Source organism: Abramis brama, assembly GCF_963993115.1.
Source record: "Abramis brama genome assembly, chromosome: 5".
Taxonomy (NCBI): Eukaryota; Metazoa; Chordata; class Actinopteri; order Cypriniformes; family Leuciscidae; genus Abramis; species Abramis brama.
In genome coordinates this window covers 47,443,323-47,471,019 of record NC_139967.1, presented here as the reverse complement: position 1 = coordinate 47,471,019, position 27,697 = coordinate 47,443,323, and the positions used below count along the sequence as shown (strand labels likewise).

The following is a 27,697-nucleotide window of genomic DNA, read 5'->3' as shown; positions in this document are numbered from 1 at the left end:
AATGAGGATTAGCTGATTACTCTGCAGCTCACACCCTGCGAGGCGAGCCCCACGGAGGGGCAAGTGGAGCAGGCGGAGTCCACGGAGGGGCAAGTGGAGCAGGCGGAATCCACGGAGGGGCAAGTGGAGCAGGCGGAGTCCACGGAGGGGCAAGTGGAGCAGGCGGAGTCCACGGAGGGGCAAGTGGAGCAGGCGGAGTCCACGGAGGGGCAAGTGGAGCAGGCGGAGTCCACGGAGGGGCAAGTGGAGCAGGCGGAGTCCACGGAGGGGCAAGTGGAGCAGGCGGAGTCCACGGAGGGGCAAGTGGAGCAGGCGGAATCCACGGAGGGGCAAGTGGAGCAGGCGGAGTCCACGGAGGGGCAAGTGGAGCAGGCGGAGTCCACGGAGGGGCAAGTGGAGCAGGCGGAGTCCACGGAGGGGCGGAATCCACGGAGGGGCAAGTGGAGCAGGCGGAGTCCACGGAGGGGCAAGTGGAGCAGGCGGAGTCCACGGAGGGGCAAGTGGAGCAGGCGGAATCCACGGAGGGGCAAGTGGAGCAGGCGGAATCCACGGAGGGGCAAGTGGAGCAGGCGGAATCCACGGAGGGGCAAGTGGAGCAGGCGGAATCCACGGAGGGGCAAGTGGAGCAGGCGGAGTCCACGGAGGGGCAAGTGGAGCAGGCGGAGTCCACGGAGGGGCAAGTGGAGCAGGCGGAGTCCACGGAGGGGCAAGTGGAGCAGGCGGAATCCACGGAGGGGCAAGTGGAGCAGGCGGAATCCACGGAGGGGCAAGTGGAGCAGGCGGAGTCCACGGAGGGGCAAGGTAATTAGAACAAATTTAAAGAGTTACAGTTTATATTTGTAAAGTCCAAAAGTGTTTGACCCATGGGTTACCTTAACTTTACTTGACTTCCAGTGTTTTTCCCCCATAGAGCTTGATGCAGGTTAGGGCTCTTTTCAACGAAATGAACTCAAACTCACCATGCTATAACTTTTTTGCTGCTTGATAAAGTAAAACTCACTAGGTGATGATACACAGGGCAACTTTTTGAGCAATGTTGCTGGGCAATCTTGCCGAGCGATTGTTCCTTGGGCACTTTCACATTGAAAATGGGCAACACATTTCTATCTGGATAATTTAGATGGGTTGTGGGCCCTGTGTCTCATCTGGTTGCCTGTTGACGGCAACATTGCCCAGCAACATTGCTCAAAAAGTTGCCCTGTGTATCATCACCTACAGGGTTCTCATTTTCAATGGATAATCTGCTAGAAAAGTTTATCGGATATTACATAATTAGATAGATGATAGGTCTATCTGATTCTGTACTAGGGCTGTTGGAAGGAATTTTGTGAGTCTATTAAAAATCTAAAAGTAAAATAAGTACTACTAATCAAATGCTGAAATTACTAGGCCAAATTTTATTATTAAAGATATTAGGATAATTCGAATATTCAAAATAATTGGGAATGTCAGTGTCCCATGAACACTTAACTTAACCATTCTCCCACCCCTTGCGTTCCCTGAACAAGTCAGCGCAGGATCAGCGCTTGTTGAAACAAATTAGGATTATCACAAACAGGATGGACATAAACGAGAAAATGAAACACGTGGAGTTAATGGAGCAACCTTAATTCAATCGCAATAAGAATGCATGTACTTTACACCTATTAATACATGTACTGCCACACTTGTGCGATGTTGTGATCTTCAAGAATTTTAAATAATAAGTTAAAGATTTATTTGGTATATGAGTAATTTTCTTTCTCCAAACCCACAGCTGTCTTCACAGGGTCAGCCAGGGGCACAGTCGCAAGTCAAAAAAAAAAAAAAGTCAGCTATGTAAATAATGTTTGTCCGTCCTTCGGATGAGACGTTAAACTGAGGTCCTGACTCTCTGTGGTCATTAAAAATCCCAGGGTGTCCTTCGAAAAAGTAGGGTGCGGTGGGGTGTAGGGGTGTAACCCCAGCATCCTGGCCAGATTTGCCCATTGGCCCCTGTCCATCATGGCCTCCTAATCATCCTCATATACTGATTGGCTTCATCACTGTCTCCTCTCCACCAGTAAGCTGGTGTGTGGTGAGCGTTCTGGCGCAATATGGCTGCCGTCGCATCATCCAAGTGGATGCTGCACATTGGTGGTGGTTGAGGAGATTCCCCCTTCGATGTAAAGCGCTTTGAGTACCCAGAAAAGCGCTATATAAATGTAATGAATTATTATTATTATTATTAGGGTAATTATTGGTGGTTCTGATAACTGTTACCATAGCTTGGTAACTATGAAACTCAATGAAACTCATTAGTCAAGCAGATTCTCTAATAAGTAAATTAATTACTTAAATAGAATTTAAAGGGGACCTATTATGCTAATTTCCAGTTCTATATTATTATTCTGATACTCCACTAGAGTAGCTTTGCAGTTTGCATGATCCTAAAAAAGTCCTTATTTATCTTGAACTGGTCCTTTATGCAGACCGTGTCTGAAACAGGTCATTTTAGATGGAGTATTCTAAAAGCCTACTATGATTACTATTTTCCAATGAGCCTGCATGTGATGTAAAATCTGGAGCCAAATTAAACGGTGTGTTTGCACACACATTAACTGGGAGGATGGTCTTTTCTCATATTTAAGGGGTGTCTAGACACACCAGGGACACATATTTATGTTGAAAAGACATTACAAAGTGCATTTTGTCTAATTATTGTAAATGTGTTTTTTTTTTTTTTTCTGAGTGGATATATGACTGGACTGTAATCTTATATCCCACAGGGGGACCAAGGCATATGCCTGAAAGGAAAAGGCCACAAAAGAGTAAGTGCATGTAAAAGCAATGATTCATACTTTGCTAAACATTGCAACTTAACCCCTGTTAATTCGCTTTAGTTCAATTGCTTATTTTTTTTAACTACTACAACAGACAATTTCCGGTAGTCACAATTTTATTTATTTAATGAATTATTTAGCAAACGCTTTTATCCAAAGTTACTTACAAATAAATACAATATGTACAATACAAGCAGTCAAATCAACAACAGGGCAACAATACTGTATGTAAATGTCGTGACCAGTCCAGCTAGTCCAGCGTAGCACACGTAACCATGATTATTCATAATAGATATAGAATAGGAATGATTAGTATTATTGAGATTATTACAATTGACATGCTATAAAATCCAACAGGCTTAATTAGTCAAATTTGACCAAAATGCATTGCCAAGTAGTAGAAGTAGCAGCAGTGTTCTTAGTTGTGAGCTGTGGCTTAGCAGTAGTATGGTTATTCAAGCAAGCATACCACATTGGAACCGAGAGTAATTTGGTTCCATGATACATGTTTTGATTAGTCATCCTTGCAAGTCTGGTCACTACTTAAGTCTTCATAGTTGTGTTTATTTTGTTTCTAATCTAACTATCTAAGAAATATTTGAAATGTGTTTTTGATGTTCACAGATTGCTCCTACCACACTCGCCTAGAGGCTTTCCCCATCAGGAGTGTATTAAGAGAAAGAGTGAGAAAGGTTAGACAGTCATAAAGGAACTGCAGAGTGTAGGCAGTATGCAGAGTGCAATATAGGATTTAGAAACTTCCGTGTGTTTTGGCAAATACATATTATACATACCATAATTGTTAGGTAGATACTTTTTATGTGTTCAGTCTTTTTGAATTACAGTTTATGAAGGAGTGTCTTCTGAAAATCAATGAAACTCATTGCCTATAATCAGACATAATAGCCTTATGCTAAGAATGGATTTTATTTTTTGTATTTTCTTACATTAGGGCAAAGCAGAAATGCTGGTTGACTGGGAGCCCTGTCCAGTATGGTATGTATTATTCTGTTCTTCTGCTTTATGAATTAATGCATTCATTATTTATTTACTTAAACTTTTTTTTTTGCTACAATTTTTTTTATTAATCTGTTCTGTTTCAGATTAAACAAGCCTTTTAAACAAGTTTAAAGCACACATCATTACCGAACATGTCTTTTATAAGTATAACAGTTTCATTTTCCATCTATGAAGGACCACCACCATTACTGCATGCATGAAGGTGGTGGTTCTTCATAGATGGAAAATGAAACTTATACTTATAAAAGACATGTTCAGTAATGTTTTAAGTTTATTGGAAACCCCAACCAGTAACAGAAAAAAAATCCCTTCTGTTTTTAGTGGTGAGCAGTGGGCCCATTCCTGGCAGTCAAAGGATTCACTCCAAAATAATGAAAATAAATAAAATGTATATTTAGAACTCCATTTTGGTTTCAGCCTATTTATTAAATTGTTTCTGTGCTGCATTTGAAGTCATATCTCATCTTTCTGTAGTAGTGAAAAGGGGAACATCTCCAAGAATATGACCTGGAGTTTAATCTCGAAAGGGAATGTACTAGAAATGTACTTAATCCAACTGAATTTTCTTCTTCAGATGTTATTCAAAAGCATGTTTCATATTTCATGATTATAAATTGCACTGTTATTTTATTACAGTTGACGTGTAATTTGATTTCATGTTCTGTTTTCTGTGCTTTTCAAGTTCACTTAACCTCACAGTCCACTGTTAAGAAATACAACCTTATGGCTTGTTTGACATGAAGCTAAAATATGAAGTTCAACAAATAAGACTGTCCTTCTTTATACTCGCACATTATATCATATCTTTTACATTGTCTCTCTCACTCTCTTCTACTCCAAACTCATCAGCTGACTGGGTGTTTTATGTCTTAAACCAAATGTATTTTCATCTCAACCCTCTTGAGCCAATCGTGTCATACAGTAGGTCCCTCCACTGTGGTCATCAGGAGAAGAGCTCCACATTCATCCAGATCTCAGCATTGCTACTCACCCCTTCACCACCACCAGTGTCGGCTCCATGTAGGGGATATCCCTTTTTCATATCATGCATTTCTCTTAAAAGAATGATGTCTTGATGTGGTCCAATTGCCAAAGACTATATAGTTTCAATTTGTTATGCACCTTGTCAATAAATTTGTTTGATCATTCTTTAAGCCTCTAGTGAGTAATTAAGCAATAAATAAGCATTTGGAATATTTTCACTTGTATTTTTGTGAGAGAACACAAATACACTACAATAACACTTGCAAAAGATGATAATTTTTGTTTTTACTTTTCCATACATAAATTTAATTCAAAATAATATGAGGATGAAGTGGTTGAGACAAAAGAAACAGACTACATTGAGCATATTTATATGTGATGAAGTGGATTCTTTTTTAATTAAAATTTAGGTTAGCATATATAATTTAATCAGAGCTCTCAAGTTTTTATAAAAAAATTGGAGTGAGGTTACATTTGTTAGGGGAGGAGCCACTCACATATTTGAAACAGTGGCCCCAAGTTTTTGCTTGCAGTTCAATTGTATCTATTCTTGACCAGCACAAACAAACTATAGCAATTGGTAAATCTGATAAACAGACTGATTCATCCAAATAAAATATATGATTTTATCTTCTAGAACTGAACAGTTTTTGTCACTAGTTAAAAAGTCAAATATTGATTTATTGAGAAGGTCTTGATCAGGAGAGTAGCCTATTTCACACATTTTGGAATTCTTTACTGTAATATTAGGATATTGTTTGTATACTTATTGCATCTAATGCTGACATATTTATAAGTGGCAGTTTATTACATTCATCAGTTGGTAAAACATTTGCAGGCCATAAATAAATAAATAAACATAATGTTAAATAAAACTTTTTTTTTTTTTTTTTTTTTTCTTTTTTTTTAAGTCACTCTTTGAAGGGTAGCATAACTCCCGCCGACAATCTTGAATTCATGTCTACTGTAGCCTAGCTAAAACCACAGATTTGAAGTCTTGGCGATTTTTTTTTTTTATCCTAATCATATAGCCTATAAATATAGCCTAATGTATGTTTCGGCTGTATAATGTATGTTTCTTAATATAGAATAGTAAAGACACATTTTTATAACATTATTCCTGGTTGGGAAACCAGAAGAACTACAAGTATGGTGACTGATTTGTACACTTTGTAAGATCAATGGCGCGTCTCTCGTGGGAATTGTAGTTTATACAGTTTTTTCCCAACTGCTTACACACAAAATCTTTTTTATGTCACACGATTTTTTGAAACCTCTCACTCAAAGTGCAAAACTTCACACCACATCTCCAAAAACAATAAACTATTTCTCAGCCTTTGACTCAGTTTTCAATAGCATAAAACACTTTTTTCAAAACACTAGGCTACACACAATTTTGTGTGTGCAGTTTTGGGAAAGTTTTGAAAAAAGGTGACATAGTTTTGAAAATGTGTGCAAGCAGTTGGAAAAAAAATGTAAATAGTGTACATTGGAGACAGCCCTGATGGTTGTTCTACAACTACAATAACAGTCAAATATACTCAATGACCTGATAGCCTCGTGATTTTTTTTTCATCTTGATCATTTAAATATAGTATAATGTATGTTTCAACTGTAGGAGATTGTTGATATATACACTCACCTAAAGGATTATTAGGAACGCCATACTAATACTGTGTTTGACCCCCTTTCACCTTCAGAACTGCCTTAATTCTACGTGGCATTGATTCAACAAGGTGCTGAAAGCATTCTTTAGAAATGTTGGCCCATATTGATAGGATAGCATCTTGCAGTTGATGGAGATTTGTGGGATGCACATCCAGGGCACGAAGCTCCCGTTCCACCACATCCCAAAGATGCTCTATTGGGTTGAGATCTGGTGACTGTGGGGGCCATTTTAGTACAGTGAACTCATTGTCATGTTCAAGAAACCAATTTGAAATGATTCGAGCTTTGTGACATGGTGCATTATCCTGCTGGAAGTAGCCATCAGAGGATGAGTACATGGTGGTCATAAAGGGATGGACATGGTCAGAAACAATGCTCAGGTAGACCGTGGCATTTAAACGATGCCCAATTGGCACTAAGGGGCCTAAAGTGTGCCAAGAAAACATCCCCCACACCATTACACCACCACCACCAGCCTGCACAGTGGTAACAAGGCATGATGGATCCATGTTCTCATTCTGTTTACGCCAAATTCTGACTCTACCATCTGAATGTCTCAACATTCTTTGTAAACACTAGAAATGGTTGTGCGTGAAAATCCCAGTAACTGAGCAGATTGTGAAATACTCGGCCCGTCTGGCACCAACAACCATGCCACGCTCAAAATTGCTTAAATCACCTTTCTTTCCCATTCTGACATTCAGTTTGGAGTTCAGGAGATTGTCTTGACCAGGACCACACCCCTAAATGCATTGAAGCAACTGCCATGTGATTGGTTGATTAGATAATTGAATTAATGAGAAATTGAACAGGTGTTCCTAATAATCCTTTAGGTGAGTGTATAGTAAAGCTACAATTTTATAACCCTAAAACTAACCCTACTCTGAAAACCGGAAGAACTTCAAGTATGGACGCTGATTTGTACGCTTAGTAACAAGTTCAATGGCACGTCTCAGGGGGGAGCGTGCATATCTTCCCACAGCCCTGTGTTACCACAGCCCTAAGTGCCCACAGCTCTTTGTTCCCACAGAGGGTTAGGGTTACCCTAACCCTAACCCTAACCCTAACTAGCTGTAGCAGTGTAGAATAGCTGTAGTGTAGACTAGCTGTAGTAGTATAGACTAGCTGTTGAAATTATAGGGAAATGTATGAACACAATACTCAATTTTGAAAATGTCCTAGAAATGTGGGATCATAGAGTTCCTGACAGATTTCTCCCGACCTTTTCCCGAGGGTTAAATGTGGTAAGAAAATGACTTGACTTAGAGTTTCATTTTGAGAAAAATCTTTGAAATTAGAAAAATATTGAGAGAACATAGGACTGTGGGAACATAGGGCTGTGGGAACATATGGTTGTGGGAACATAGAACCTAATTTTCAAAATTTTCAGTAAAAAAAAATTCTCAGAAATGTGGGAACTTAGGGCAGAGGGAACATAGGGCCGTGGTAACATAGAGCTGTGGGAACAGAGGGATGACCCCAACTAGGGAGCTGGCACAAATCTCATCTGAGAATGCTTGTCTCTTTGCCCTTTCCCTTTCTCCTCCCCCTCTCATCTTATCTGTTTCATCGATCTGTTGAAGGTTCTGATTGCTGTGTGATCAGTTTTGACTCTTTGTGTAGTGCTTTCTAAATTACAACATTGTGTAGGCAATGATAAATGGATAATGTGTGTAAAGTTTTGCAGTGAAAGTTTAACAAATCTGACTCGTGTGTCAAAACTGGGGAGTAGTGTTTATAGTTTGGGGAAAAAGGGTGTGCTTTTTGATAAACGGTGTTGCGTTTTTGAAATTTGAGTTCATATCCATAGTTAGTGTTTCAGCAATCGAGAAAAACTGTAACATATACACCTAACAGATACACATTACTTATTATGATAGATCTTGTTTAATTACAAACAAGGTTGATTGTTTGAAAATAAGTAAAAAGACATGTATTAAAGTAATTAATTAATAATGCAGTTTGATGTTAAACAGAGTTTAAACTGTTAAACAGTTTATCTGTAAACAAGATTCCACAGTGTGATGTTTTTTTATCAACTATAAAAATATAAAATATTGTTTTTCAATAAAGTATGAAAAAGTAAAAACAAAATATTCATCTTTGGAAATACTTTATTTCTTGTCTTTCACAACAATACCAGTGAAAATACACCAAATGCATATTTGTCAAACAAGCCATAAGGCTGTATTTAAAAACATTGGACTGTGAGGTTAAGTTCACTTGCAAAAAGCTCCAGCAGAACAAAGAATTAAGTCATCTGTCAACTGTAATAATATACAATATAAATTATAATCGTAAAATAAAAAACGGTGTGTTTTTCTGTTACATACTATAATGCATCTTTGCAGTAATATAAAGTTACACAAGTTATATACACTCAATCAAGTAGTAATCCATAGGCAGCCTCCTCTGGGGAAAAACAAAATGACATAGACTGACACAGACACTGCTGCTGCACCGCAGAATAAGTGAATTTTGAGAAATGCAATCAAGAATGAGTTTTTACATTAAGGCCTAAATGTGATGATAGAGGAACTGTCATGAGGTCACCAAAGTCATCATGTGCTTACAAGATTTCATGGCAATCTGCCCAATTAGACAATATTCAATTTTACATTCTGGTCTAATGATTGTGCTACAGGGAATCTCATAAGGTCAACATGACATGATTCATTGCTCAGCAAATTACAGAAATCGGTTCATAACATTTGTTGTATGCAAGTCAAAAGTTTGGCCTAACGTTGGTGCAAAAGGAAAGGTCACAGGGTCACCACAATTAAGGGGAGTCTCTCTTAAAAGAGTATACACTACCCTGATATCATATGAGCCCAGTAATTACATCTGGTAATATCATACATGCAAAGTTTACATTTTTGGATAAGATTGGTGCACCTATACTGAGAGGTTTGTGCATTTTCAATGAACTGTGCAATGTGCTAACTAAATTGCTTGGAAAATCTAAAGACACAGTTTGAATTTTTAACAAGATTTTGATGTGGTTAATCAATCAGCATACTAATAATACACAGATATAGGGCAAGTCCATTTCCTTCAACATAGTCCTCCGTGCAGCTTCCATCTGGGGAAATACAGAAAAACAAAAAAGCAAGAATTAGGATAAGAGAGTGAATTTCAGCTGTTTTAGAATAAGTAAGGTGTGTAAAGCATTAATAAAATACACAAATAAATTATTAAGAATAACAGTAACAGGGGGTTATTCCAAAAAACAAACAAACAAACATACATAATATTAATAAATGAATGACCTAAATTGTGTTTTCCTCTTCATCCTCACTGGTGTCTGGACTACTGAGGCCACTTTGATCTTCCTCTTCAACATGTAGAAGGACAGAGGCCTCAGGACCTAAGGCAGTCTTGTACTGTTGGAGGACCACTTGGAACCTTTCTGACACCTCTGACAGTCTTCTTCTCAAGAGACAGCAAAGTCCCTCATTTCCCTGGTCTACGTCTCAAAATACAAACGAGATTACATTAAAGACAAACTATATTAAAGGTTGTATCAGTGATTTCAGGCCCAAACATAAATGATCACATTCATCTAATCTTTCCTAATGATCCGCTAGCTGGCCGCCCCATAAGCAAGCCGTCAAAAAAACGCGTCTCTGTAGGCAGCCTAGGCTCTGAGATCTGCACACAAAAACAGTTGCGCTCACCACCACTCAAAACCAAAACAAATAGTGTTCCAACCAATCACCGACAGGGGTGGGTGATGTGAGTTTCGCGTGCAGCCGTCATAGGCAGCCGTGCACGAGCGCAAAACCTCACAACACCCGCCGTGATTGGTTGGAACACTATTTGTTTTGGTTTTGAGTGGTGGTGAGCGCAACTGTTTTTGTGTGCAGATCTCAGAGCCTAGGCTGCCTACAGAGACGCGTTTTTTTGACGGCTTGCTTATGGGGCGGCCAGCTAGCGGATCATTAGGAAAGATTAGATGAATGTGATCATTTATGTTTGGGCCAAATAACTTAAATGGAGTAAAAAGATATCACCAATTCATATCTACATAGCAGGATGATTGGCATTTTTATGTGTATCGCTGACATGGGACCAGGCAAGCTTCTGTATAAAACAACTTAAGGCAACATGGCTCACTGAGGTGACTTTATGTAGGGAGGCCCAAAGCAGCATATATATGTCTGATAGCTGTTTTAAGTTAACAGTTTTCTTCTTCACTACAGTTGTGCTGAAGTAACATATTTTGTTACTTGCTGACCAGCAAGGTTTTCTATGTTGACTGGAGGAGATAATAATAAGATTAATCTTGATGTTATGCTAACCCCATGTAACACACCAGGACACAAATTCCAATGTTCAAATTCTTTTGTTAATTTCCGCTTTCCAGTAACAGACATAGTACAACAAATCTGCACATCTTTCAAGCAAATGTGAATCTTTATAGCCTTACTGACTTGTTACCATAGCTACAGTAACAACTTTAATCCCCATTTTATGTATATCCCAAAGGACCACGGCAAAGAGAGCCATAACCGTTCTACTCCATCCAAGTTCTGTGACTGATGTGTTTTTTTGTATGTTTTTTTTAAACACATTAGATGGACAGGGTTTTAATTAAACTTACCCTCCTCAGCCAACTTGTTCTTGAGAACCATTGCCAGGCTCTGCAACCACATGCAGTGTTGTGCCATCTCCAACACCAAAACGCTTCTTTCCTCATGCAGTCGCCTTGTTAACATCACTTGGTCGTGCACTCGTTTCTTGATTGAAATGTTTGCTAAGAATCAATAACAGTTATATGTACACATGAGACAATCTTGCATAATCACTACAAACATTGACTTTTTTTTATCAAATTGATACATAAGAAAACTGAAAATACACCATTAAACTAAATTAATATTACAACACTCAATATGTAACATGCATGCCTTAGTTCAGTATGCTCTATAAAGCAGAACTGTAAATAAATTCCTGTGAAGCATCTAAAAACAGACATACCACTGCCATGAACCTCCCACGGCCATATTTGAGACACAGTGCTCTCTCCAGTTAGGGAATGCTCCACCACAGCTACGTCAATGGTTGTTGCCGATTCTAGTACAAGATCATTGTATTTCTGTATCTCCTGAAGAAGGAGTTTTTTGTCTTCTGCCAGATTCCTTCGAAGGCGATGGCGAAACTTGCTGCTGTCTAGAAAGACATGAAGTACAGAGGCAGAGGTTTTTGACAGAACTCTTCAACAAGAAAAAAATTATAGCACCAAAAAATTTAAAAGCAAAGCTGCAGTTATTTTAGTATGTGAAAATTATAATGTAGACTGACATGGGAAACAAATTGTCCAGTGTGTAACATTTTGGGGGGAATCTAACTAACACACACACACACACACACTTTTCATGATTGCCTGAAAATAATAATTGTGCATTAATTAATTAAGAATGGGCAGTTTTAAATACGTTCCCCTTCCACGGAGGCCGCTATGTTGCACCTCCATGTTCCTACAGTAGCCCACAACGGACAAACAAGACTAAACAGACTACCAGGTGAGGGGAGATCTTAACCAATTAGTGACCTACTCAATCAGTTTGGTTCAAGGTAAAAGAGAAAACCTGCATACACTAGGCCCTCCGTGGAACCGGTTTGAGACCACTGCATAGTACCTCTCACATTTTCTCGTCGGCTACCGTAGCTTGGAAAGATAGAGGTGAGGTAAGCTGGTTGCAATCGTCAAACCTCACTGATAGATACCACTAAATCCTACAGACTGGTCATTTAAAGAACAGAATTCAATGATTGAGCTGAACTGTGCTACTACATTATTTGCTAATTCCATGTTGGTGGAATAGGATGCATACAGTAGCCTGAATTTATCAACCTATTATATTATATAGTTATACCATTCTGACGGTAGAGGGTTCGCTTCCGGTGCCTCACACTAAGGTAAAGCCCCTCAATTGATTGCTGAAGTCCTCTGTGTGTGGTGCCTTGACTGGCACGAGATGTATCAGGTGTCTCTGTAGAAGATATAGTGAAAGCAAATTCACTGTTAAAACAACACAGAACCGTTTCTCTGCTTGAATTTCATGTAAAACCTTTTAATCCAACTTATTTAAACTTTGTATGTGCACTTCCTGCAGGGAACTGGAATATACTAATAAACCTGACATAAATGTGGCATCACATTAGATGAAGATCCGCCTACTATTTTTTGCTGCTCTTTAATATCAAACATAAAATTTAGATTGTAGAAAGGGATGTTTGTTGTTTCTTTTATCTGGTCATGCTTACTACCAGCTGCCCATTCTTTTACATCAGATAGCCACTGTGACACCACTTCATCTGTGCAATCTAGCTCTGTTTTTAGGTCAGCTAGCCTTGCAGTCTCATCCTTGAGTCTCTGACAAGTCTGATGAACAGTTATACAATAATAAGGATTAAAACTTTGTATGATTAATAACAGGCCAAGTAAACACAACAAAAGGACACACAAAACAATTAATAGGAGACTTACCTTCACATATCTTGTGGAAAGTGCCTGATGTAAAGAGAGATTTTTTTTCTCGTTCCACCCCATTGCATGCAAAGTAAGCATGTCCACCCGTGCTGTTGAAAGCAAATAATGAGGTTATGATGATCAATCTAAAAAAATGTATACACGAATATTGCAAACTCCGATCACCTGCTTTGGACATATATTTGGTCGTCAGGGCACAACGTGAGAGGTAGCTGTTCACTTGCTCCACCTCCTCACCAGCGGTTGTCCCTGCTCCTTCCTGGTTCCTGCCACTCCAGTTAATCTGTTAGTAAAGGGTGGAAGAAATTCAATTTAATTTTATTTATATAGCCCAATATCACAAACCACAATTTGCATCAAAGGGCATTACATTCCATGCAAGAAATGGTTATGCAAAAAGACAAGATAATATAGTGTAGCTTAACTTATATTTCATATTATTAATGTGCTTGTAAATATTACAAATGTACATATGATGCCAAAATATTATACACACCTCACACTTAGTAGCATGGGCTCGAGCATGCATTACACTGAGAAAGGGTTTCATAGTGGTCAGTTCCTGAAGAGCAGGAAGGACACTAGCAACTTTCTCCAGGTATGGCCAGTATTTGCAAGCCACGTCCATTGCGAAGAATTGTGCCTTGGCTGGCATGAGCTCCTTCTGAAGGTACAGAGGGTAGGCAAATATCTCCCCCCTGTACATATTAAGGGCTTTCAAAAGGAACCCATGGCGACACACAGCAACCTCCATCCCCTCTTCATCCAATTTTGAAGCCCTCCTTGAAGTTTCCCTCGCTGCTGTCCACTGGGAGTCCCCACATGTGCCTCTTCCCTGTGTCTATGACACACAAAACAAACACGACAAATCAAATAAAAGCAATGGCGTCATTCAATATATGGCATTTATTCTCTCAATTTGATTTTGTAATTGGTAGGCAGGAGTAATTGAAGTGGGGGTCACGTTTATTATTGTAACAACTATTTTGTCAACTTGCATTTTTCACTGCTTTCTGTATGGTGTCGACAAATCTAGACACCGCGCTGTCTTCAGCCACAAAGAGCCCCTCAAAAAAGCCAGGATCATCAGAGCTGAGGAAGAAAGAAAAATAGAAAATCCATTCATGAAATATATGAAGTAAGAAAATAAATCAATAAAAAGACTGGAAGAAAGATCACCTTCCGTTTCGGCGAAAGCGATATAGCTTTCTGTTTCCATCTGCTGAAACAGCCAACATTTCTGGTGTGCAGGCTGGGCAGGTGAAAGGAGCACTACAGCAGAGCTGGTCTTCCTCAAATGATGCATACGAAAGCTCTAAGAAGCTGCGCTGCAGTGCAACGCCGTTGATAGGTCCAGACTGGAAAATATATAGAATGAAATAGTATTTTGATATTGTCTGCTTATGGAATTTTTTTTAATAAAATGGTAATAACATTTACACTTACTCTTCCTCCACACTTAGTGCGATGTTCCAGCAGCTTTGCGAAGGCTTGTCTGGAGAATCCTGGAGAGATGATCTTGAGTTCCTGAAAGGAGCTCAAGAGGTCCAGTGTATAAAGTGTGGAATTGGTGACGGAGGCTGGCCAATATCCACTTCTTAGGAGGTCTTTAAAGTCAGGGGTCCACTGCTGCTGGCATGTTTGACATTCATACAGTGGCTGATGCAAGTCAAAACGCCCTTGGAACAAAAAAAATAATTACAAATATAATACACATTTACCACATACTTAATTTTACAACACTTAGTTCATTATGCACATTGTGAATGGTTGAGAGACATTGCACAAGTTCCTATAATCCCACATTTATATTTTCAAATTCACTAAATTCCACACTGCTGTGTTGATTGGACATCATGCTGGAAAGATGCTAATAATTTTTTTCTTTGCGGAGGACAAAAAAAAACATGTCTTTGTTTCAGTTAATAACATTACCATGTGCTATTCCATATGTTCTGTCACTTCTGCAATTGTAAGCACAATGCCACAGCACACTAGTGTGAAAAACATCAAATCTACAATATATATTTTTTTTTTTTTTACCATTGATGGTAATTAAAATCACTGGTTTGCCTGGTAACACAGTGAAGTTTGTGCCTCCACAGGAGCAGTCTGGCACCTTCACAGTTGGCAAAATGCAAGCTGGCAAAAAGAAGGAAAACCAATAATTTAGATTATCTGTAACTGTCTGCAGACACACATTGAACAGCAAAATTAGGGCTTTCGTGAGAACGTACCTTGCTCATGGGTGCAATATCCATCCTCCCCTTTAATGATGCATGTGGTCGGAGGAATGGCTTCAAAAAAACCACGAATCACGCATTCCCTGTTGTGGAGTGGATGTTTTTTGTGATGCAATACATCACAGTCCCCACAGAACCACTCCTCAGGAAGACACTCCCTGCACCTAAGGAGAAAATAAAACAATATTATAATATAATACATTATTTCAGGTGAATAACTCATATAAAGTACTGTACACTCTATTTAAGCTATTTCACTTTTACTAGGTTCGATTTTATTGTATAGGATTGCATAGTGCCTCAGTGTTTAGCACTGTCACCTCACAGCAGGAAGGTCCTAGATTTACTTTTCTCATTAATGTGTTTTTCATCTGGGTATCTAAGTCTTCTCCCATCCCAAAAGACATGTATCTTAGCCTATAAAGCAGGGCACTCAGCAAACCCACCCTGGGTAATTGAAGTTTGGTATTAATGAAAACCAACCTAATAACAGCAGGCTCATTGCAAAGGTAACACAGGGGATGACCAACAGCCTCTATTGAAATAAGGCATTTTAGGTGGTATGGTCTCGCTTCTTTCCAGCTGTTACGAACTGCTCCGAGACTCGAAGGTAAAGATCCAAACGCAGCTTTATTTAGGGGTAATCCAAAGAACAAGCAATAGGTCATACACTGGAAGGCAGTCCAAACAAACAAACAAAACAAACAAACAAAACAGGCAGGGACCAGAGGCAAGAGAGTAATCCAGGGACCAGAGGCAAGAGAGTAATCCAGGGAACAGGGCAAGATATCCAAAAACCAAGAGACACAAAACCAGGGAAAAACGCTCAGAAGTGCAGTGCAACAACATACAAAACTTCGCAGTGTGTGAATGAGTGAACATGGTATAAATAGGTTGAGACTAACAGGGTGATGAGACACAGGTGAAGAGACACAGGTGAATGCAATCAGAGATGATGAGTCCGGGCAGTGAGTTATGGGAAATGTAGTTAGTGAGTGAATAGGAGAGTCTGGTGTGGAGTGCCCTCTGGTGGTTCTCAAGGGCACTCCAGCTGGTGACCGTTACACCAGCGCTCTGAGGCTTTCTGCTGCCGAAAAGACCATGATGATGCAGAGCTACTCTGAGGCTGAGCAGCAGAAGGACATGACGCCAAAATATCAGAGAGCTTCTCCATATTTTTTTCTGTAAAGAAAATCCAAAAATAAAGCGGTAAGGGATAATTTAGATAAGGAACAATTAAAAGTCAACTGATCAGTATTAGAATGAACACTTTTTTTATACTGTACATGGATAAATTCATCACTGTGAATTACCAAATTCCTCTTGAGGATTTAGTTTTGTTGAGGTTGCAGTAAGTGGAACCTCCACACTGGATGACAGGGGGCACTCGACCGTGGGGTATGTGACTGTAAAACAGCACATAGAAGAATAAGAACAAGTTAGGCTATCACACTCTATTCTTGTTCTTCTTTTCAAACTATATACTAAACAATTTATGAAATCAGACATATTTTTGTTAAGTACATAGTAGTGTCTTCTACAATAGTGTCACTGAAAGGTTTATCTACTTTTTAATGTCTTTTTAGATATTTGAATATTTTAAACTCTCAATAAACAATTACAGTGTTCTAATTTGAGTTGGTCCAACATTATCATTGTAAATTCCTCCTACAAATGTCAAATAATTCAGATATAACCTGTAGCGGAGGCATGGCGTCGCCCTCCTCGCCTCCCCCTCGGCTTACCACGTCCTACAGAGTCCCTTTTAGAGGTGTGTGGAGGGTCTCGTACACGTTTCCTCTCATCAGCTGCTCTCCGTGTATTGGAGTGAATATTTCTTGTAAGACTGATGTTGATAAAAGTACGGTAACCAAAAGGCAGGTAACTTGTGAAAGGAAAACACAACATAGTGTGTTAGTAAGGTGTTGAACAGCTTAAATGAGCCTTGGAATAGATTCTCCAAGTCTCTGTAACTCAGAGGGATGGAACTGCATATACTATTATTATTATTATTATATTCCCTTATTAACACATGTCACAGAGCATGGCAGGATGCATCATGCAATATACCTGTATTAAATCTTCTGCACTCATCATTCTTACATATTCCTCATCACGTTTTACTTTAATTTGTTATGTTTGTTGTTATAAAATGATTGAGGTGTACAAAAACTCTAACCTTGGCTTCAGCTAGAATGTGTTCATGTTTCAGCTCCAGAGCCATGCGTCTCACTCTCCCCTCTTGGTAGTGGGGATCCTGTGAATCAAGTTTATGCTTGGTGGCCATTGTAATGCAGTCAGATACAGACAGACAGTCAGATACAGACAGACAGACACAGTCAGATACAAACAGACAGACTGACAAAGATGGGTAAGACAGACAAGTAGACAAAGACAGACAGGGAGGAAAGAAAGAGCAATAGATAAAGACTGTGAGATAGATAAAGATTGAGGATGAAAGAGAGGATGTAACAGAGAGGATGTAAGATATAGAAAATAATGAAGAGATAGAGGTTGGCTCTTAAAAGTGCCTTTGGGTTTTGAAAATCAGGTTCGGATAGGTTCGACAGGTGATATGTTTGACAGGATCTGCAGGGAGAACAACAGAAAATGTTAATTATGTAGTGTTATGTTGATATAAGATTTAAAAAGTGTACCCAAATAGTGAGTGATTCACATTTTCTTGTAAATGCTTAGGATAAATACAGATTCACGTTGTTCCTATTTCCTGTGCTACTGTTAAAAGTCGCGTAACATTTTTTTTAATGGCGCGTAACATGTGTAGGGGTTCGCCATCCCAGATTTAAAGGCAGCGTTATGTGCAGTATAACGTTAGACCAAGTGATAATATTGTTATTACTAACACATTACAGTGACGTTGTGTGTGAACCACGATGATCGAGAGAAAATCACATCATCTAAATGTCCCTAATTACTATTCCCCCAAAAAATTCTCAATAAGCAGTTACACGTCCAAAATAAAATTATGAGTATTTCCACATAAAAAAACACATGTTGTGATATATATATCACAACATGTTTTTTTTATGTGGAAATACTCATAATTTTATTTTGTATATATATAGAACCTATATCTAGGCTTAGAACATGTTTTTTTTTATAAACTCGTAATTTTATTCATTTTGGACGTGTAAATAATGCTTATGAATTCATCTTGCTTATTAGACTGTTGTAAGCGACTTACCGTGGTGGAATCGCGCTGGGCAATGGTTTCTCCGATGGTCGCACACAGTGACGTGTTGCGCAAAATTGCGCCAAAATATCAATCATAATTAAAAAGTACAGTCTTAATATTTTATATCCGTGCTCAAACTTTTAAAGGGGTCAGCATAAATGTCCAAGTGAAGGAAAAACGAGTATGTAGCCATTACATTTAAACACATATCACTTCCCAGAATGCATCCATCTCTTTGCCAAAGGATATGTCCATATAAAGTAATATAAACATTTCTGCAGTAGGCTATATAATTAATTTATTACAACTTCATAATCAGTATTGAGATGAAAGTTCTATAAAAGTAGGCTATTCTTTTTTTCTTTTTCTTTTTTTTTGGCGCAGAAAAAAAGAAAAGTAGGCTCACTATAAGCCATTGCAAATTGAAATACCATCGACAATTATAAAATATCCCACAATAAATTAAGGCATGTTTTAAGCCTACAGCAAATATGCAGTCCTGCAATTATGTCGTTTTAATGTAGTCCACAATAATATAAAAAAAGAGAGGAAAAATCGTGATATTACCGATTTAGAAAAGGGTTTCAGCAAGCTACCCTCAACGTCGGCTTGTGGACGTGAGGGGGAAATTACCACAATATGTGATCGAAAATTATAAAATATCCCACCTAAATGAAGGAATGTTTTAAGCATATAGAAAATATAGGCTACCGTCTTGTAATTATGTAATTTTAATGTAGCCCAAAATTATATAAAAAGAGAGGAAAAAGAGTTAGGGTTAGGAAAATAATCAAAGTTCAAAATTCCAAGATGAGGGATTCGCACTCAAATCTATCGGACGACCCTCTCCGTTGTCAAGTGACGAATAGGGGGTACCCTCAACGTCGGCTTTGGACGTGAGGGGGAAATGACCAAACGGCATGTGACGAATAGGGGTGAGACCATGTTGCAACGAAAGACGTGGTGCAGGCACGGAAAATACGTCCCTTTGAAATACATTAGATTGAAAGTCGTGCTGAGTGACACGAAAAAAGAAGGAAATTCGTGCCCTTGGACACGAATCAATTCGTGTTGAGTAGCCTACCGAATATAAAGCAATACAACAAGGATTAAAATCTCCCGATTAAATGTTGAGTAATGTAGCCCTTAAAGTTTGCAAAAGGAATAGTAACATTTGAGAAAAAACAATAGTGTGCTCTCGAAAGAAAGACGTGGTGCATACGCCCCAATGAAATACATTAGATTGAAAGTCGTGCTGAGTGACACGAAAAAAGAAGGAAATTCGTGCCTATGGACACGAATCAATTCGTGTTGAGTAGCCTACCGAATATAAAGCAATACAACAAGGATTAAAATCTCCTGATTAAATGTTGAGTAATGTAGCCCTTAAAGTTACCTAACATTTGAGAAAAAACAATAGAGTGCTCTCAAAAGAAAGACGTGGTGCATACGCCCCATTGAAATACATTAGATTGAAAGTCGTGCTGAGTGACACGAAAAAAGAAGGAAATTCGTGCCTATGGACACGAATCAATTCGTGTTGAGTAGCCTACCGAATATAAAGCAATACAATAAGGATTAAAATCTCCCGATTAAATGTTGAGTAATATGTAGGCCTAGCCCTTAAAGTTTGCAAAAGGAATAGCCTAACATTTGAGAAAAAAACTATAGTGTGCTCTCGAAAGAAAGACGTGGTGCAGGCACGAAAAATACGTCCCATTGAAATGCATTGAAAGTCGTGCTGAGTGACACGAAAAAAAGAAGGATATTTGTGCCCTTGGACACGAATAAATAGATTAATGTTGAGTAGCCTACCGAATATAAAGCAATAAAAACGAGGATTAAAATCTCTTGATTAAATATTGAGTAATGTAGCTCTTAAAGTTTGCAAAATGAATAACTGTTTCAAAGGGCTTTGTATTTAGCACTTAAGGTAATAGATTTATATTAGTAGGGTTTTCTTATTGAGAGTTGACAGATTCAATGACTATGGACTGTTAACGCCCCCTTGTGGAATAACGGAGTAATTGGAATATGCTGAAAAGGAAGTGCGTTGTTGTTATGAATCCGTAGAGAGTGTGGACTGCGGAGCTCACGAGAGTTTGCCTCATTTCAGAAAAGTGGTGTTATTAATCGTGTGCGTGCATCTAAAAGTAAGTTTCTATGTTTATGGATCTTATCAACATAGTTCTGTTTGTTAGGTTAAATAGGCCTTATTAAAGTCGGCTGGACGGCCGATCGATCTGCATATTATCTCATTGCATGTTAATAATTGTTTACACATTACGTTATTGTTGTTTATATCAAGCATTATTGTAATAGCCTTTAATTGGGTAGATTTATATTATTTGTTGACATTGCCGAGTATGCTAAGAAAGTGCTTCGTCATTCTGTTTTGCACGCGCTGTCGATGTGACGTCATTAACGCAACGGCCAGGGGTTCGATCCCCAGTCTGACCAAAGTCAGATAAGATAAGAACAAAGTGAATAATACGACTTCTGGATATGTTCGAATGCTTTCTAATTATTGAAATGTCTTTGTTATTGATTAACAATTATTTATGAATGTTAAGTATTGATATATTGTTTTCTATTTGTCTTATAGAACCACACATATACAAGTACACCCAATAAATCATCAACGAAACCTAAGTGCATCTTCATTGCGTCCTGACCAGACGTACCACAGTGATTCATTTAACCCGAGCCACATCGGTTACTACATAACAAATTGGTCCTTCGAGCCGGATTACGGTAATTGCTGTGGATGTGTCGAAGATGTTTTCAGACAAGACGACCAGAGAAGAACTGCCTGCTGACGTGCGTCCTAAGCGGCGAACACAGCCTCCAGCCTGGTTGGAGGATTATGAGGTTTCTCTCCCGCATTACGACCAACAGACCCCAGCTGCTGCTACATTCCTTCATCCCAGAGAGTTACGGGCAAGTCACACTGAAAGGGTAGCCGAGATGACCCCTCTCACATATCAGTCATCAAGCGACGAGGCCATGTGGGCAGACCGGAGAGCCATAAGTCGTTCACCACCCACTGGAACAAGATATGAAAGCACACCTGTATTGCAACCAGTTACAACGGAGGATGTATCAGAGATTCTGAAAATGATGAAGCAGCTTAAACAAGAAAATCAACAACTTCAATCTACAGTGCTAGATATGCAACAGCAAATGGCCATTAACAGAGTCTCCTCAACCCACCAAAGAGCAGTGCCTTTGCCACATGACAGAGCCCGGTTACCATCAAGGCAAGCCCCTTTAACAGAATATGAAGACTGGCCACTGCCACCTCCTCCAGTAGTGGATGATGACATCTTTCCCTCCACAGTGGATATACCACCACCACCACCTCCTAGACACAACATATCAGATTGGGTGGAGGAAATATCCACTAGCATGCGGAAATTAGGGAATAGAGGGCAATATCCCTCCTGCGCATCAACACCTGAGTACTATGAACCCGAGAGGTACCCTATGGCAACGACTCCACCACAGAGGGTGCGTTACTATCCACAGCCCAGGCATCCCCAAACAGCACCTACTGCCAGCATGCCATTCTATAGAGACACAGGACAGCATCCTAACCACACTCAGCAAGAGAAGGTATACCGAGGCCCTACACCTACAATCCCTGACTTCACCAAGGGAGACCCACGGGAATTTGCACGACTGAAGGTCTCATTAGACAATCTTCTACCTGAGGATGTGACGGAGAGATTTAAATATCAAATTCTCTTAGAACACTTGAAGTTTGAGGACGCTCTTCTCATCGCAGACTCTTATATCAATTCCAGTAGGCCCTATTCAGATACCATGGCAACTCTTGCTGAGCAATATGGGCAACCTCACCAATTAGCCTTGCGGCGGATTGCTGATTTAATGGATGACCCCACTATCCATAGTTATGATGCTGGTGGATTCAAAAGGTTTGCATTGAAAGTCAGAGCATTAGTAGGCATGCTGGACCAACTGGGAGATAGCGGCAGTGTTGAGCTCCAGTGCGGTTCACACGTAACCAGACTGATGTCGAAGCTGCCCCACGAACTGCGAGCTGAGTTCAAAAGGTACATGTACCCCTTAAATGTTCGCATTCCTACTCTTTTACACTTTGCAGACTGGCTTGAATATGAGCTAAAAATACAGGAAAGTGGTTTCGAGTTGCATGGCGGGAACAGAAAGGAGCAAACTACCCAGAAAAGGGATAGACGCAGAGACTTTAAGCCCACCAAGACAACGGCTATATTCCACAGTGCAGAGCCTGCTCTCAATACCACATCTGCAGAAGGATCCAGTTCGAGTGTGGCTACAACTCAGGACAAACCAAAAATGTTCTGCCCCTACTGCACAAATACCCAGCATTATTTGAATCAGTGTCATAATTTCAGCCAGCTCACCAAAGAACAGAAAACAAACTGGGTGAAAACCAATAAGAGATGCTGGCGTTGTGGTCGATCCCATCAGGCAGCGCAGTGCCGTTTGAAAACCATCTGTAAGGTATGTAAGGGCAAACATCTCGAGGCACTTCATGAGTTGAATGAGAGACCAGTCAATGAAAACACTTGTCTTGTCAACAACACCAATGAGGTCCTGTACCTAGACCGAACATTAGGCTGCAGTCAGGTCCTGTTAAAGGTCACAAAGGTAATCCTTCGGAATGGAGACCATGCCCTTGAGACATTTGCAATTTTAGACGATGGCTCAGAACGCACCATCCTTTTGCAAGCAGCTGCTCAGAAACTGAAGCTACATGGCAAACCAGAAGACCTTGCTTTGAGAACTGTTAGACAGGACATGCGAGTCATACAGGGTACTTCAGTGTCCTTCACCATCTCTCCAGCCTGTCAGCCTCAAAGAGTGTTTAAGATACACAGGGCATTTACTGCAGACCAATTGGGGCTAGCCGAACACACGTGTCCAGCTGCAACCTTACAGAATAAATATAGACACCTCAGAGGGTTGCCAATCCCTTCCTATGACAGTGTTCGGCCCCTCTTATTAATCGGCTCTGACTATCCACACTTAGTTACCCCAATTGAGCCTGTACGCTTGGGTCCTCCTGGTGGACCAGCAGCAGTGAAGACGAGACTAGGCTGGACAGTCCAAGGGCCAGCTAAGCTTGTGCAACATCCACTTCTCACCCAACAATGTTTTAACATATCAATTCGCTCCCCTTCCAATGAGCTATTCAGACATGTTGAAAAACTGTGGCAACTCGATGTACTGCCCTACAGGAGCGAGAAACTCGCCACCAGATCCAAACAAGATCAAGCCGCCATCGACCTACTAGAGGCAAAGACAACCCGAGTTGATATAAATGGGACCCAACGCTATGCTACGCCCCTCTTAAGAGTTAAGAATATGCCAAAATTACATGCCACAAAGCAATCTGTAATGCCTAATCTTCGCAGCACAGAGAATCGCCTGGCTAGGGATCCTGTGAAGTCAGAAGCTTACAGAGCTGAAATTCAGAGACTGGTACAGGCAGGCTATGTGGTTGCGATACCAGAGCAGAAACTGACTGGGGAAGAAGAATCATGGTTCATCCCCCACCACATGGTGAGGCATAATGGAAAAAACAGAGTTGTTTTCAATTGTTCTTTCTCATACAGAGGCGAAAACCTGAATGATCTGCTTCTGCCTGGACCAACTCTGGGGTCCTCCTTGCTCGGGGTGCTGCTACGATTCCGGGAGCATGCAGTAGCCTTTAGTAGTGATATAAAGGGCATGTTCCATCAAGTGAGACTACTACCAGAGGACAAGCCCCTCCTCCGATTCCTATGGCGTGATCTGAACAGAGAGGAACTCCCAAGCATCTACGAGTGGCAAGTGCTCCCATTTGGAACAACGTGTAGTCCGTGTTGTGCCACATACGCACTACAGAAGCACGTAATTGACCACAGTGAGCCAGGAGACAATGTCCGACACTCCATCGAAAGATGTTTCTATGTAGATAACTGTCTACAGAGTGTCGCTACATTTGAGGAGGCTAAAGGGCTAGTGAACACACTGAGGAATCTGTTAGCAGAAGGAGGATTTGAACTACGACAATGGGCATGCAATTCACCTAATGTCATCAATCATCTGCCAAAGGAAGCCAGATCTGAAAGCAGTGAGCTTTGGCTTAACCAAACCGAATCAGATCCTCAAGAACTTGCATTAGGATTGCGTTGGATGTGTCAATCTGATACTCTGGGATACCAAAGCCGCCGTGCTGACTGTTCAACCCCCACAATGAGAAACATATACAAGGTAGTAGCGAGCCAGTATGACCCCCTTGGGTTCCTTGTTCCCTATATCACTCGGGCCAAGATACTTATACAGAGTCTGTGGGCAAAACAGAGAGAGTGGGATGACCCACTACTGCCAAATGACATTCTTGAAACATGGCATGATTGGCAAAGAGAACTGCCACATCTAACTCAAATCAAATTACCTCGCTGCTATGTGAGCTCCCAGATGGACTCCCTTAATTGTAGTCGTCAAGTACATATATTCAGTGATGCCTCCGAACAGGCCTATGGGTCCGTAGCATACTTGCGCACAGAGGAGGCAAGGGGAAGTGTCGAGGTAGCTTTTCTCACAGCCAGGTCAAGAGTAGCCCCTAAACGCCAGTTATCTGTGCCTAGATTGGAACTGTGTGCAGCTCTTACCCGTAAGTTAGCGCAGTTAGCTTCGTTATTAGCTAAAGAGCTCACCCTGAACATTGAATCCTTCGTACTCTGGACCGACTCCACTACAGTCCTGACATGGCTTCAGTCAGAATCCTGTCGCTATAAAGTGTTTGTGGGAACCAGAATTGCCGAAATACAAGAACTCACAAGTGCTCACACATGGCGGTATGTGGAATCCACCAACAATCCAGCTGACTACATCACTCATGGGAAAACTCTAAAAGAGCTATCTACACACAAATTATGGAGTCAAGGACCAGAATTTCTCCTGCACTCACCCAGCTGCTGGCCGATGATTCCCAACATAAGTACATCTGACAATCCTGCTGAACTGAAGAAGACTACTTTCTGTAGTCACGTAACAGTTACTGATGTTCAGTCCTTGCCTGACCCACAACAGTTCAGCAGTTTTAAAGCTTTAGTGGAAGCTGCAGCACTTCTACGCCATGGGGTGGCAGGTAAAGAAGGGGATCCCTCAGCTGAGGATCATCAATTAGCAGAAAGAGACATTCTGAAGAAAGTTCAATATGATAGCTTCCCTGAGGACCTCCACTGTCTAGTAGAAGGTAAACCAGTACCGTATTCTAGCCGCCTAATAACTTTGGCACCTGAGTATGACCACACAGTGGGCCTCATTCGAGTTGGTGGGCGACTTCGCCGCAGTCAACAACTGGATGCAGATGTTATCCACCCAGTTGTCCTAGATCCATCCCACAAAATAACCCAACTACTCATTCAGGACATTGATAAAGAGCTTCATCACCCTGGCTCTGAACGGGTCTTTGCAGAGATCCGCCGTAAATATTGGATTTTACGCGGTAGAGAAGCCGTTAAACGGCAGCAATACTCCTGCCCAGACTGTCAAAGGTGGCGAGCTAAACCAACAGTGCCTCAAATGGCAGATCTCCCTCAGGCCAGACTGCAAATATTCAAACCCCCATTCTTCTCTACTGGAATGGACTGTTTTGGACCATTTACAGTTAAATTAGGTAGACGATGTGAGAAACGTTGGGGCATCTTGTTTAAATGCCTGACTACCCGTGCTGTCCACATCGACCTTTTAAGCAGCCTTGATACTGACTCATTCCTGATGGCTCTAAGACGCTTTACATCACGCCGAGGAAAACCTTCAGAATTGCTATCAGATCAAGGCACAAACTTTAAAGGTGGTGAAAGAGAGCTCCAAGAGTCATTCAAATCATTGGGTCCTACCCTGCAGACAGAGTTGGCCAAACAGCAAATACAATTCAGATTTAATCCTCCCAGTAGTCCCCATTTTGGAGGAGTTTGGGAACGTGAGATAAGATCAATCAAGTCTGCACTGTATGCCACTTTACAAGGGCAAAGCACGACTGAGGAGGTCCTGAACACGGTTCTCACTGAAATAGAAGGAATTCTGAATTCTAAACCTCTGGGTTACATTTCCACAGATATTGCTGACCCTAACCCGGTGACTCCAAACCTTCTTCTCATGGGGCGGCTGGATCCATCACTCCCACAGACCGTTTATCATGAAACAGAACTCTTAAGCCGCCGTAGATGGAGACACTCTCAAGTACTTGCCGATCAGTTCTGGACACACTTCACAAAGTACTACCTGCCCAACCTACAAACCCGTGCTAAATGGCAGAGGGACAAAGACCAGTTGAAATTGGACATGATTGTTATGATTGTGGACCCACAGTTACCCAGAGCACTCTGGCCTGTAGGAAAAATCACTAATGTTTTCCCCGGGACTGACGGACGAATCAGAACAGCAGAGGTGAAAATTAAAGACAGAACATATATCAGACCCGTAGCGCGCCTCATCAAACTACCAGCACTCCCAGACACAGATGTAGTTTCAAGCTCTTCTAAATAAGCAAATTTGACTGTGCAAATTTGGGGGCGGCTGTTTCAAAGGGCTTTGTATTTAGCACTTAAGGTAATAGATTTATATTAGTAGGGTTTTCTTATTGAGAGTTGACAGATTCAATGACTATGGACTGTTAACGCCCCCTTGTGGAATAACGGAGTAATTGGAATATGCTGAAAAGGAAGTGCGTTGTTGTTATGAATCCGTAGAGTGTGGACTGCGGAGCTCACGAGAGTTTGCCTCATTTCAGAAAAGTGGTGTTATTAATCGTGTGCGTGCATCTAAAAGTAAGTTTCTATGTTTATGGATCTTATCAACATAGTTCTGTTTGTTAGGTTAAATAGGCCTTATTAAAGTCGGCTGTACGGCCGATCGATCTGCATATTATCTCATTGCATGTTAATAATTGTTTACACATTACGTTATTGTTGTTTATATCAAGCATTATTGTAATAGCCTTTTATTGGGTAGATTTATATTATTTGTTGACATTGCCGAGTATGCTAAGAAAGTGCTTCGTCATTCTGTTTTGCACGCGCTGTCGATGTGACGTCATTAACGCAACGGCCAGGGGTTCGATCCCCAGTCTGACCAAAGTCAGATAAGATAACAAAGTGAATAATACGACTTCTGGATATGTTCGAATGCTTTCTAATTATTGAAATGTCTTTGTTATTGATTAACAATTATTTATGAATGTTAAGTATTGATATATTGTTTTCTATTTGTCTTATAGAACCACACATATACA

At 40.4% G+C, this 27,697-nt stretch overlaps 1 protein-coding gene and 2 long non-coding RNA genes across 5 annotated transcripts; 1 reads left to right on the top strand and 2 right to left on the bottom strand.

Annotated features, from left to right (window-relative positions):
* The first annotated feature begins 2,744 nt into the window (after positions 1-2,744).
* On the top strand, positions 2,745-3,797 carry LOC311083577. The gene is made up of 3 exons (XR_014606322.1): positions 2,745-2,789; positions 3,426-3,493; positions 3,754-3,797. It is a non-coding gene; the product is annotated as an uncharacterized lncRNA (long non-coding RNA).
* Positions 3,798-8,583: 4,786 nt separating this feature from the next.
* Positions 8,584-14,299, bottom strand: LOC311083592 (uncharacterized protein). Of its 3 annotated transcripts, none has more exons than XR_014606326.1 (10): positions 14,149-14,299; positions 13,968-14,061; positions 13,466-13,810; positions 13,135-13,252; positions 12,967-13,058; positions 12,353-12,861; positions 11,454-11,645; positions 11,077-11,229; positions 9,743-9,945; positions 8,584-9,555 (listed from the first exon to the last, which is right to left on the bottom strand). XR_014606326.1 is itself a non-coding variant. In XM_084115203.1 (6 exons), the coding sequence occupies exons 1-6, from the start codon at positions 14,205-14,207 to the stop codon at positions 12,607-12,609; spliced, it is 963 nt and encodes a 320-aa protein (XP_083971329.1). In that variant the 5' UTR covers positions 14,208-14,299; the 3' UTR covers positions 12,226-12,606. The 3 variants fall into 3 exon arrangements, 1 of the variants encoding a protein (XP_083971329.1); XR_014606327.1 differs by having other exon boundaries at positions 9,743-9,939; XM_084115203.1 differs by lacking the exons at positions 8,584-9,555; positions 9,743-9,945; positions 11,077-11,229; positions 11,454-11,645 and having other exon boundaries at positions 12,226-12,861.
* Positions 14,300-14,544: 245 nt separating this feature from the next.
* Positions 14,545-15,374, bottom strand: LOC311083434. The gene is made up of 3 exons (XR_014606295.1): positions 15,207-15,374; positions 15,013-15,111; positions 14,545-14,648 (listed from the first exon to the last, which is right to left on the bottom strand). It is a non-coding gene; the product is annotated as an uncharacterized lncRNA (long non-coding RNA).
* Positions 15,375-27,697: the final 12,323 nt, after the last annotated feature.